The sequence below is a fragment of the Tursiops truncatus genome, chromosome 4, assembly GCF_011762595.2.
Source record: "Tursiops truncatus isolate mTurTru1 chromosome 4, mTurTru1.mat.Y, whole genome shotgun sequence".
In the NCBI taxonomy this organism is placed as follows: domain Eukaryota; kingdom Metazoa; phylum Chordata; class Mammalia; order Artiodactyla; family Delphinidae; genus Tursiops; species Tursiops truncatus.
The window spans coordinates 86,075,309-86,088,512 of NC_047037.1; the positions used below are offsets into that span (position 1 = coordinate 86,075,309).

Here is a 13,204-nt window from a genome sequence, read left to right on the forward strand (position 1 = left end):
TCCACACCAACTAATTCCAACTAATTCCCAAGGAAGGAAAGTTCTCTGGTTTTTCTAGTCAGTGCCCAGGGAAGCATGGGTACAGAAGAGAAAATCTGATGACACATAAGACAAAGTCCTTTTCTTTTTAAACTGGAATTCTTGGATCCAACCTTGTGGTTCTATATCTGGATTGAGTCCATGTTACCTATAAACATTGGCCCAAGAACCTACAAAAAAATCCTGATAAGAAACAAAACACCTACCAAACATTATATCATTAGATTATTTATTTTACTTAAACTATTGAAATGCAGTCCACTAATAAACTTGAAAATTAATTGTGGCATAACAAAAAAATGGAAACCTTTCCTATGTACTTGGGACTATAATAACAATTAATCTAAGAGACTAATTCATAAAATCAAAAGACTTGGATAATATACTCATCTAAAACCACACCACAGAGCATGAGCTATGATTTGAATGCAGCTGTCAAATTACATGACTGATATTCAGTGAAAACATGACAAGAAATCATAAGTTATTTAATGTTCTTGGGGCTAGAAGAAACTGGAATATAATTTTCTCTCATCCCATGTAACAGGAAATGTTTGAGAATTAAGAAGAATATTTATTTTACTTGGGATTTTGAAAAGTTTCAATGAAGCCATAATGCCATAAGACAGCTGATCAACACACATTAGTAGTAATAACAACAAAATGCTTATTGAGCACTTAATATATACCAAACAATATACCAAGAATTTTCCATGGATTATTTCATTTAATTCCTAAAAACAACAACAACGTGCTGATACTCTCCTTACCCCCTTCATATAGATGGGAAAACTGACTACAAGGGTGTGAAGTAATTAGTTCAAGGTCACAGCCAGCAAGAGGAAGAGCTGGGAAATAAGCCCAGATCCCAGAGACTAGAGGCTGGGAACTACCTACAAGAATTTGAAGTCAGAGGGGCCTATTCTAATTTCCTTTTTCTCCTGCCCTTCCTTGTACTGCCTAAGAAATAGCCAGGGCTCTGAATGAGTTCAGAAGGGTACATTTCCTCTTGTCACTTAAAAATAAAAACACTAGGAAAGCTGGTATAGGAAATGAATTAGAACAAATTAAACGTCAAAGGATGAGCAAAAACCTCATTCTTACAACAGGATTCACACTGCTTTCTGCCCTACTTTTCCTTCACTATCTACTTCAACATTTATTAAACAGGCATTTAAACAATTGAGACAATTTTTCCAGGAAACTTAAGGACTAAGGATCACAAGATAACATGTTCTGAGAGCCCTAAGTCAGAAAATAAGGATTCCCATCTGGGTTCTAGAGTCAACTCAGCTTTCCTTCATTCCCACCAGAAATTAATTGGAATAAGGTCCTCTGAGGAACATTCTGAGCAATGATGCAAACTGACACACACTGGCATAATTATGCTGTAGATTTTCAAAAACTTTAACGTGACTCACCTCTCCGAAGACACCCACGGAATTATTTTCCACAATCGTGGAGATTTCTGGCTTAGCTTAAAGGCAAATAAAACACAGTTAGTTAGCGGCCCTGAATGATACCCTACCTGGTCACTAGTGTGTGTGTGTGTGTGTGTGTGTGTGTGTGTGTGTGTGTGTGTGTGTGTGTGTGTGTGTGTGTGTGTGTGTGTAAAAAATTCATAACTCATCAGATATTTATTAAACTCCCACTGTGTGCCAGCAGTATACTAGATGCCTAGGAAACAAAGGTGAAGAAATCATATTCATCATCTTCAAGAAATTTACATTTTCATGGAAAATACAGATACATAAACTAGAAATTAGAATTGATAGAACTGATATAAGTATTGCTATTAAGGACACGTGGGATTTGAAGAAAGCTTTTGAGAAAAGCTTCTAACTCAACCTTAGGGAATAAGAAGAGGCTTTTGGAAGAGGCCACATCTGATATCTGAAAGATGCCTCTGGGTGAGTCAGGTGAAAGGAGGAATGTGGGGGAGAGGAGGGGCAGGCAGTGGGCAGACGGAAGAGAGGAATGTTCTATGTGTCCAAAGGCCTAGAAATAAAGCACAAGTTATAGGTCCCTGAAGGGGCAGGAAGAACACCTGGTTCTTATTTAGTTGTTTGGTACTGGAAAAGATCAGGGGCTATTTCAGCGATTTTGTTGTCCCGCTAAATTGTAAGTGCCTTGGAGCCAGAATGCTTTATTCATCTCTCCATCTCTAGCACTTAAGTGCCCAGCATAAAACAGACATTGAGGACATCATGTTGAACTGAAGTGACTTCAAGTAAGTTCTTTTTTTAAAAAAATTTTTATTTATTTTATTTTATTTATTTATTTTTTTGGTTGCGTTGGGTCTTCATTGCTGCGTGCTGGCTTTCTCCAGTTGCCACGAGAGGGAGCTACTCTTCGTTGTGGTGCACGGGCTTCTCATTGCAGTGGCTTCTCTTGTTGCAGAGCACAGGCTCTAGGCACACAGGCTTCAGTGGTTGTGGCATGTGGGCTTCAGTGGTTGTGGCAAGTGGGCTCAGTAGTTGTGGCACATGGGCTCAGTAGCTGTGGCTCGCGGGCTCTAGGGCACAGGCTCAGTAGTTGTGGCGCATGGGCTTAGTTATTCCGCGGCATGTGGGATCTTCCCAGACCGGGGATCAAACCCGTGTCCCCTGCACTGGCAGGCAGATTCTTAAACACTGAGCCATCAGGGAAATCCCTCAAGTAAGTTCTTGAGTATAGCAGACAATGCCCTCTATGAACCAGTGGAAAAAAGATTAAGACCCTTGTCACAGATGCCATCAGTGTCTGCTACATGCACTCAGCCTCTGCTTACTGAAGGCCTCTTGCTGGGCATATATATGATCCTCTCCTGAAGATTTACTGAGGTTATGGAAACACACTCAGTCCACAAGTAGAGCAGACTGGAAGTCCCAGAGGGTTAATGGTGACAACAGGTGGGGAGCTGGTGGATAACACCCCAGCTTCCTCATCTTTGTTTGGTATAACTCTGATGGGTATTCTCCCAGGGTTTCCCAGTGGGAATGAGCTCTAAACCCATAGTGCTAACTGGCTTGATCACGTACATTTTATTATCTTCCTTCCCTTCCTTGACATATTTTCCCACTCCTATGTTTTCTAGGACTACCTCTCAAATAAATTAATTTAATTCAAATCCTTGTCTCAAAGTTTTCTTTCAGGGGAACCCAAACCAAGATACAACCTAAAATGGTTATGGGAGGAGGCCTATTTCTGATTTCCTATTAGCAACAAATGCCAGTAGAGTGAAGGACCTGAAAGCAAGAACAATTACTAAAAGTTGCAGAGGTGACTGAGCGAGACAGATTCTTTGGGGGGCTCAGGACAATCACGTTTAGAGCTTAGGAGTGCAGGAGAGCAAACTTGTGATGGCAGGTGACTCCCCACTAAAGAAAGGAAAGTCAAAGGAGGCTAGTGAGAGGGATGCAGGAAGTAGCAGAGGGGAAGCTTCTAATCCCTGGTCTGCCAGAGAATGAAGGTATTCTGGAAGAAGAAATAAACTGGACTTAGGGCTTATAGAATGGCTCAGTGATAACATTTGAATATTTATTTCAAGGTTTTCATGTTTTTGTTTTTGGTTTATTCTATTCGGGGAATCACCCAGGCACGCAGAGTGGGTCCTGAATACGGTATGTGTATACCTCTGCCAGGATCACTATGATATACACTCAGGTGACACTCCCAAATAGATTAAAGACTGTCCAAACACAACACAGCTGGCCCATGTGCTAAAGGAGAAGACCCAGAAGCAGGAGAAATCTAATTCTATGAACAAACAGGCAGAGTTTCATATTTTTGAGCATCCACTGAAAGGAGTTCAAAGAAGAAGAAAACAGAAATATAGAGACAGAGAGATGTAGAGACAGGGTGATAAAGATGAGATGTAAGAGAGTAAACAGCGTTCCAGACCAAGATGAAGGTATTTTAATGCAGCAAAGAGATACAGGACATGGTTTAAATGTTGGCAAGGCAATTAGATGGAGTTATGGTACAAAAACTCTTGGCCAAATGGGACACAGTTTGCCTAACACAGAATTATTTTTTTTCGCACCCCGGATGGCTGCCTCCATCGATTTGCCAATAGTCAGGCCAGATGAGTCAGCTTCATGTTTGTGCTAAGACAGTTATACCCCATAAGTGAGTGAATGGTGATGTCAATAAAAGAGATGAACAGCCTTTCCAACTCATCACAGGGCATTGTCTAGGCTCCATAAGGAACCTGACCATCAAGGGCAACTGATTATTTCCTAGCCCATCCCTGAGGAGAGATGGAAAAAGAGGGAGGGAAGGAAGGAGAAAGGGAGGCAGGGCAGGAGGACGAGAGTGAGAGCTGGAGAAAGAGATACAGGAGAAGCTATAAGCAAGCGACTTCAAACTAAATACATTTTGGCTGTAGCTCCTCCCACCTTTATAAACTAAAGGGTTCGCATTTCCTTCAAAATACTGAATTGTGTGACCTCTAATAATAATCAATAAGATTCTAAGTAAAAACAAAGATTTTTCACTTGCCCTATCATTCAGACAACTGAGAAAAAATCTACCAGCCCATGCTCTTAGGTGGTGTGAATTATTTTCTCTTTGTTTACCTCATTTTCAAAAACAATTAATTGCTCATCCACATCACTGTTTTTCTCTTTGCCTTCATTTAAAAATGATGTTTTAAAAAACACAGTTCTTAGTCACAAAAATGAAAAATATCCAAAGCCAAGGGTTTCTGTTTATTGATGTTTCCTTGCATCACTGAGCAAAATAGAATTTTCACATTTCCCTTAAATTCACACCCTGCAGAGTCTCTGCAATTTGTTTGAGGCCACAGTGGATATTTCCCCTAAGCTCCACTCTCCTGTGATTGCAGGGTCAGAGGGCCATCCCAGCAGGTTCTTTGGCTGGAGAAGCTGGACAGTCTCTCACCCCAGCTGGCCTTGGTAGGGGTGAGAGGACTCCTGCAGAGTTTCTTTGGAGCTGTGTTTATCATTTTCCTTTTCTCACACTGGCCTTATTCCACTCTGCTCCAGAAAGCAACTAAGGCAATTAGACAAGTAAGCAATTAGACCTAATTATAATTAAAGAGACTTCCAGTATTCTCAGGAAACATTAAAATTGCACATAAGGTAGTGGTCACCAGGAAACTGACCGATCTTTGGCAACTGAACCATCATTCTTTAGCTTCCTACCCTCATCCCCAGCCGTAACACGAATGACAACTATCAAGGCAAACAGAACTCCAGAATAGTGACCCTTGTGTGGCTGCTCTCCCGCTAACAGGGTGCTTCCTCTTTAGTGGAGAGAAAGCAGGAGACAGTGACAGGAGGATGGCAGGGAGTCCAGAGAACAGAAACTCTTAGCAAAAACCCTGACCGTGGTGGAGCGCCTGAAGATTTTGCCAGACCTGACTACAGCCTAGCGAGGGAACTTCCGGCCATCATCCTGGATTTGGACTGGAGAGAGGTAGAGGCTGTAGTCTGTACCTGGCTTGACTCTGTCTTTAAATAACGTGGAATTGCTGATGGGGTGATACTGGGTGAGAAGTGTTTCCTGAGTTCCATTATCCTCCTGATGAGACAAAATGGTTACCAGCTTTGAGCACTCAGTTGTGCCAGCTCTGGACTAGGTGTCCCACACGCAGTAATTCATTTGTATCTTGTAACAATAGAGATAATGAATGAAGGATTGAAATTAAGAGATACTGAGTATGTTACTAGAGAAAGTATCGTGACACTTGACTTTCAGTCATAAATTTGTGTCACTCTCTCTTAACACAAATAGAAACTTGCTGCTCTTCTGACTAAAACTTGCCTTTCATAACCTTCCATAAGTTGCATATTGGGGGTGGGATTTGGGGGTGGGGTACAGCGCTGGGAGCTAATGTCAGATCATAATTCTCATGTCAAGTTCTGAAATCTTACTGCTAAGATGTGCTCAGGAGGCTGTATCAGTTTTACTCATTAAATCTTCACTAAACTGGGTGATCACAGTCATCCTCGCTTCCCAGCATTCCAGCATTCCTTTAGAAAAGGTCTCATTTTAGCTCCCTTTGGAGCCAGGACTAGAATGAGGTAAAGAGAGTCTCCTAGGATGCAAAATTTAAGGAAGCAGTCACTCCCAGGATCTTGTAAGTGCAGGGTGGGCACCTGAGAGTGAGTGCCTCCTTAAATTTTGTGTCTTTGGTATCTCCTTACCTCCTTACCTCAGCCTAGTTGCTGTCCTTCTGCTCTTAATTCTGTGATTGTGACCTTCAAAAAGGACACATAAGGGGCTTCCCTGGTGGTGCAGTGGTTGGGGGTCCGCCTGCCGATGCAGGGGACGCGGGTTCGTGCCCCAGTCCGGGAGGATCCCACGTGCCGTGGAGAGGCTGGGCCTGTGGGCCGTGGCCGCTGGACCTGCGCGTCAGGAGCCCGTGCTCTGCAGCGGGAGAGGCCACACCAGTGAGAGGCCCGCGTACCACACACACACAAAAAAGGACACATAAGGAATAGGCTGTAAATGTTAATCTGAATTTGGAGATCAGAATTTAACTGGAATACTTGATTCCTCTAGTCTATTACCTTTTTGTGGGTCTATGAAAAAAAGCCTTCATTATTCTTGCCTTAGCCTGAATCTCATGGACCAGGTCCTGGAGATGTCACAGTGTTGGGCAGGGTCAGTAAATGTGCTGACTAAGGGCCTAGTAAGAAGGGGACTCTTCAGGGGCATAAGCAGAGAGGAAAGGCTATGTCCTTATCCTCCTTCAGTATAGCTCTATATTTTCAACTGAGTTGCTTTGAACACATTCTGATGCACAAGCTTCTTCTCTGGAGGTTCTACTGGAGTTGTTCTGGGATCAGTCTCATCCCAGGGCACATTTTTTAAAAGGTCCTCAGAGGACCGGGGGCTGAAAACCACTGGTCTAACTCCAAACAACAGATGAATCATTATGAGTAGGGGTCGGGGAAACGGAAGGAACTGAAAAGGAGAAGGGTGAACAGGAATGCATCGGATGGGGAAGAAGCCATGAAATAATGAAAACAAAGGTCTGTGACTTGGACTCTCTGGTTTAAAAATTGAGACAGTTCAGGGTAGAAGAAAGGGAAGCCAGGTGAGGGAGAAAATTCAAGTATGAGCTGGGAGCAGAGCAAGAAGTGGAAAACAGGAAGGCAGACTACTTAGATAGTTTAGATAGGTATTTCCAGAATATACTTAGTAGAAACTCTTACGCAAGACAATTTTTTAGGTGAACATGGTGAGGATTGGTATCAGCTTTACCTACAGATACACAGGTAGTAATGCCTGCAGAGAATCACAGATTTACTCCTGAAGCAAAGAACGTAACTTTATACCCACATAAAGTAGGACTTAAGAGTCTGTGCCACTGCCTTCCTAACGAGGAAGGATACAGAAAATTAAAGGGAGAGAACTTATGTTCTGGAGACAGAGGCCCCAAAAGGAGCCCTGACGGCAGAAGAGAGAGGAAGGCATTTCACTCAGCGTCTGCTGATCTGGAGGCCAGTAATTAAGGAGGCTGGCTCCCCCTGCAGGTTCTTCAGCATAAGCTATGCTTTACAGCTATTGTTTTACGCACAGGGACTGCTTTTGTGAGAATCTAGGGGTTCAGAGTGCTTGATCTTTTAGTAAATGACTCACCATTTGGAACACTTCCATCTGTCACTCTGTCGTGGAAGAAGGGCAGTCAGAGGCTGAAGGTGGAGATTGGTGAGAGAACTGCTTTTTCCTTTACTGCATAGCTGGGGGTGACTGGCCAGGGTAGTTTAACTGATGGAGAAAAGATATTTAAAAAATTATGCAGAGTGTTTTTTGTTTGTTTATTTTCTGGGTGCTTGACTGTTGTAGAGGAGGGATTTGTTCCTTCGTTGGGAAAGATGGATTCGGTTGCAAAGTGTGCCCTGTAATCTACAACATCAGGACAGCCTGAGAGATTCCAGAGGCTCCAGATATAAAGGGGCGAGGCAAGAATCTGCATGTGAGCACCTGCCTTCGTGGAGCAAATGGGAAGAGAGGTGACAAAATGCAGGGAAACGATGAAATGTCTAGGGCTGGGAGAGGGAGAGACAATACTAACATTATACGATGACCACTACTACATTTTTATATTCTTATTACTCATAGCTTAAATTTATTTAGCACCTACTGTGTTTGAGGCACTGTGCCAAGTTCTTTCAAGTCTTACCTTATTTACTCCTTACAACGATCTGGAATAAACCAAGGTTAGCTAACTTGCTCACAGGTCACACAAAGAAGGTACTTAAGACACAGCACCAAAAAAGGGACAAAGAAGCCTCTGAGACAGCACATCTTAATAAAACCAAGCCATCACAAAACAAAATTTTTTTTGTGGACTCTCTCGAATGAAAAATGTATAAGAAATTCCAGGAAGCCAGAGGTCTTTGTATAAATTGGAGGTTTAAGAGATGTGGACAATTTGCTGATTGAAAGGAGCGTTTTATGATATATTGATCTACCTTTGGTGATAGGGGTCAGAGAATACACCTCAACTCCTACCTGTTAAGAATGATCTTAGGGCACCTGTTCTTCCGGAAACAGTCTGGTAGGGGATCTTCCACAGAACCTTTATTCTTGCCTGTTTTTCTTTTCTTTTCTTCTTTTGATAATTTTAAAAATATTAATAAATATTTCTAAAACTTCATGGGATTTCCAACTTGGTAGACCCTTACAAAACTGAATGAGGAATGTAGACTGAACTAGCTAATGTACCTGATACACCTACACGAGTCCTAACACTCAATAGATGTTCAATTAATACTAAATCACTGTCTTCCAGCCTCAACTGAGTCAGCCTGCTGTGAATTCATGAGTATTTACTCTCTGCTCAACTAAACTGAAGAATTATGGAGAGTCCTAAAACGAACTCTTTAAAGATTAGTTTTTAATAGGTATTGAGCCTAGGTACTGTGCTAAGTTATTTAGCACCTCACAATAACACCATGGAGCCGGTACTGTAACAATATAATTATATTATAATTATAAAGCTATAATTATAATATAATTATAAAGCTATAATTATTATATAATTATAAAACTATAATTATATAATTATAATATAATTATATTATATAACTACAATTATCCCCTTTCGTGGATGATAGAACTAAAACTCAGGCTGGGCAACGTATCCAAGGCTGTATAGAATTCTGAGACAAAAGGAAAAATATGTATCCCTATATGCACTTATCAAAATATTCTCTCATATTTTACCTCAGTGGAAAAAATTAATAAACTCTCTACAGCTTAACATTTTGAAAAATGACTACATGAAGCCATGCATTGCTCAATCTTTTCTCCTGCCCTTGTCAACCTTCAAACCCGCACCCGTGGGGGGCATGATGCCATGAAGACCAAGGAACCACAGGCTGATTGGAAAATCCTATTCTTTGAACAGCACGGCAGGATCTCAAAACAAACAAAAAACATTGTGCCTTTATTTTAAAATTCGACATTTTGTTCATCATGGATTTTCCCTAAATTTTGATTTTTAAAAATATTTTATTAAGATATATATCTTGATTACTGATTTCTTGGGGCACTTCCTTAAATTTTGCACCCAAGGTGAGGACCCTACTCACTTCACCCTAATCCTAGCTCCTAGGTCACACAGCTATTAAATGTAGAGCCAGGATTTGAAAACAACAATTTCCCTTGAAAAGCCATGCTATTAATGCCTTTGCTACATACTGCTTCACAAAAGTAGTAGAATGGACAGTCCTTGACTCTTCTGCTGAGAGTCTGTTTGAGGAGAAGAAAAATTCACAAGAAAAACAAATAGAAAATCAGGACCCATAGAAGAAAAATAAATGCATAATAACATACAGGAGTTGGATAAAATAATTAGCATGATGAGGGCTGGGAGGGTTCATATTGAATCATGGAAAACTCCTCCTGAATGTCTCTTAATGACCTCACAAACCCTAAAATAATTTGCAGAGGGGTTCCTATTTTAGTACTAGAATCAGAATTTTCAATGCAGAAAAGAGACCGTGGAACTATTTGATTTAGTGAGGTGACCTCATCTCCATGTCAGGGCTGGCAGTGGTGGCCACAGGACAAGTAGGTGCTGAGTGTATAGAGCCCATTCAATAAACTCTGTTAACTGCATTGATTGTTACTTCTTTATCTCCTAACTGCTTCCTATCTTCACTTTGCTCCATTTATTCTCCATCCAAGTAGGGTCCTTGCAAAGCTCCCCATGTCCATTTTATAGAAGTCCACAACAATATTTTTCCAATCATCACAATTGGTTGTCAACACTTTGTAGGTTGGCTAACACTTCATTTTTTTTTTAACCTCTTTATTGGAGTATAATTGCTTTACAATGGTGTGCTAGTTTCTGCTGTATAACAAAGTGAATCAGCTATACATATACATATATCCCCATATCCCCTCCCTCTTGCATCTCCCTCCCACCCTCCCTATCCCACCCCTCTAGGTGGTCACAAAGCACCAAGCTGATCTCCCTGTGCTATGCGGCTGCTTCCCACTAGCTATCTATTTTACATCTGGTAGTGTATGTATGTCCATGCCACTCTCTCACTTTGTCCCAGCTTACCCTTCCCCCTCCCCATGTCCTCAAGTCCATTCTCTAGTAGGTCTGCATCTTTATTCCCATCCTGCCCCTAGGTTCTTCATAACCATTTTTTTTTTTAGATTCTATATATATGTGTTAGCATACGGTATTTGTTAACACATCATTTTTGATCATGGTGAAGACAGTTAGGGTCAGTTGCCATCAGGTAGAAGGTGACAGCTTTCTTTTCTGAATAGCTAGGCTTCCCATAGGCATGGAAAACCAATATTGTTGATGGTACCATTTCAATTTTTGTTTACATATAGAACATTACAAATAATAAAGAAGAGACATTAAAAGAGACATTTATAGATAAAAATGTACAGAAGCATAAGCATCTAGGTTTTAGTTATACATCTTTATCACTAATATTGAACTGTGTGAATCTGGTATGCTTCTCATTTTCTTTTCGTGATTTTAAAGAGAAAAGTCATGGATTTCTCTTTATCCACCAAGTTTGGGAACAAACATTCCCTCATCACCTCCCCCACTCCCACTCCCACTATGTGCTCACAGGTCCCAGGGTCTTGGTGTAGTACATGTCTGTTGTTTGCTGGCTTTAATTATCCAGCTCAGACATAAACTAAGAGGCTTTTCCAGGTACATTTAGTCAGAATCAAATTATTTTCCCTCTATGTTGCTAGTTTTTACATTTTTATTAAAGTTGTATTTCATGGCGGGAAACATGTTCAATATAGTTTTGTATCCCTGCAGGACCTCGCACTTAAAACAGATTCACATATGCTTGTTAGATTGAACTGAAATTTATACTGTGGGAAATCAGGATGATCGTTTGGAATGAACGCAGAATATTAGACTGTATTTAGAAGCTCCCAGAGTAAGCCCGCAGAATTTCCCTGTTGACTGCATGCTTGTGCCCCAGGACATAAACTAGGAAAAATAGCATTTGTCCTTTCTCTACCAACTGCACTCCATCTAAATACACACATTCTATGACTTTTTCTACATCATCCAACCATGCACATGGAGCCTCAGCTGACACCGAGGGTTAGCCCTTTGCGTTTACTTAGTTATCTCTCTTTCTAGATAAATGTTGGATATACAATTTGCACCAGATGCCTTTGTACTTCAGTGTAGTCATGATCCTGGAATGTAACATTCCAAAATGCAAAGGATCTGCTCCATGAACACATTTAACGCAGCGTTAGCATGGGATCAGAGACAACCAGCAAATAATATTTTTATGATAACTGAGAATCCCAATAATCACCTTTCTCGTGAGGGTCATAACTGAATTAATTAGATTTTATAAAATTCCACATACAAGACATGGCTTTTGCTTTCCAGTGACTTAGATTAAACTAATTTTAGTTTGTCAAATTGTTTCCAGGGTTTAATGCAGGACTTGAAGTGGAAGCACTTTGCAGCTCCCCAGAGTTACTGAGTTCCATAAAGCAGGTTTCTACCCTCTTGGGCTCATCTTCACCATCTCTACTTTTTTAACTTTTTTCTAAAAGCCACATTATATCATGTCTGTTAAGAACAACTGGTTATCATTATGATTACTGCTGCCAGTTTAACAAGAAACTAAAGCACTAAAAAATGGATTGAGGGGATATTTATGTTCTCTTCTGACCTACAACAGTCATGACATAAAGAACTGTAGTTTATTCCTTAATAATGGGAGATTAGATGATTTCATCTCAGGCTTGCTGAATCCCACAGTGCCAGCAGTATGGAGTATGGATGTAAATTAGAGGAGTAAATAGATTTTGACATTTTAAAAGGGAATGCACAGTTGGAATTTGATCAGCACATTTGCCAATACAATGTTCCCTGTGAAAAGAAGTTTCTTTCAAAAAGTTCCTCAAGTTGTCTCAATTATGATGCATTCTTTAAACTGAGAGCATGGCTTGAAGTTCCAGTAGAAGTTAAGGACTCACTCTCTCACTGTGTGACCTTAGGTGCAATCTCTCCATCCCTTATTTATCCTAAATATGTTGGCAGGATTCACAGATAATGTTAGTTTCTTTGAAGAAAACTGTTACATAGAGCATGTCTTATCAGTTATCTAGTCATTGATACTTAATGAGCTGCTCATTAACCAATCAGACAGCATGAGGTTTAGTGATCATCCATTTAATATGAGGCCAACGAATAGGACTGTGAGGGAAGGGGACAAAGAGAAATGAAACCATTCAATTATGTATTAGATATTTACTGAGTGCCTACGTTCTAGGCACTATACTAGATGCTAGGGATTTTTGAAATGAGTGATGCAGCTTTTTGCCCTGGAGAAGCTCAGCATCACAGAAAAGACATAAGCTGACTGAAAGCTTTAACATTTGCTTGGAAAAACAGATTAGACACCCTTCAGATAAGATAAGTTCACTACAGATCAACTGACTAGCCAGCAAAAATCTGTACAGTAAAGCTTATTAAACTTTAGTCTTTTTAAACTTTTCTTGTCTTTTATTTTTTTATTATTATTCTTTTTAAAATTTTTATTTTATGTTGGAGTATTGTTGATTAGCAATGTTTTGTTGGTTTCAGGTGTACAGCAAAGTGATTCAATTATATATATATACATGTATCTGTTCTTTTTCAAATTCTTTTCCCACTTAGGTTATTACAGAATATTGAGCACAGGGAACT

General features: G+C 40.4%; 1 protein-coding gene across 1 annotated transcript in view; it reads right to left on the bottom strand.

Annotated features, from left to right (window-relative positions):
* Window positions 1–13,204, bottom strand: part of CD96 (CD96 molecule) — an 85,266-nt gene that overhangs the window by 55,750 nt on the left and 16,312 nt on the right. Inside the window, 2 exon segments of the mRNA XM_019923301.1 lie at window positions 1,461–1,516; window positions 5,352–5,565. Coding sequence (XP_019778860.1) covers window positions 1,461–1,516; window positions 5,352–5,565 — 270 coding nt within the window.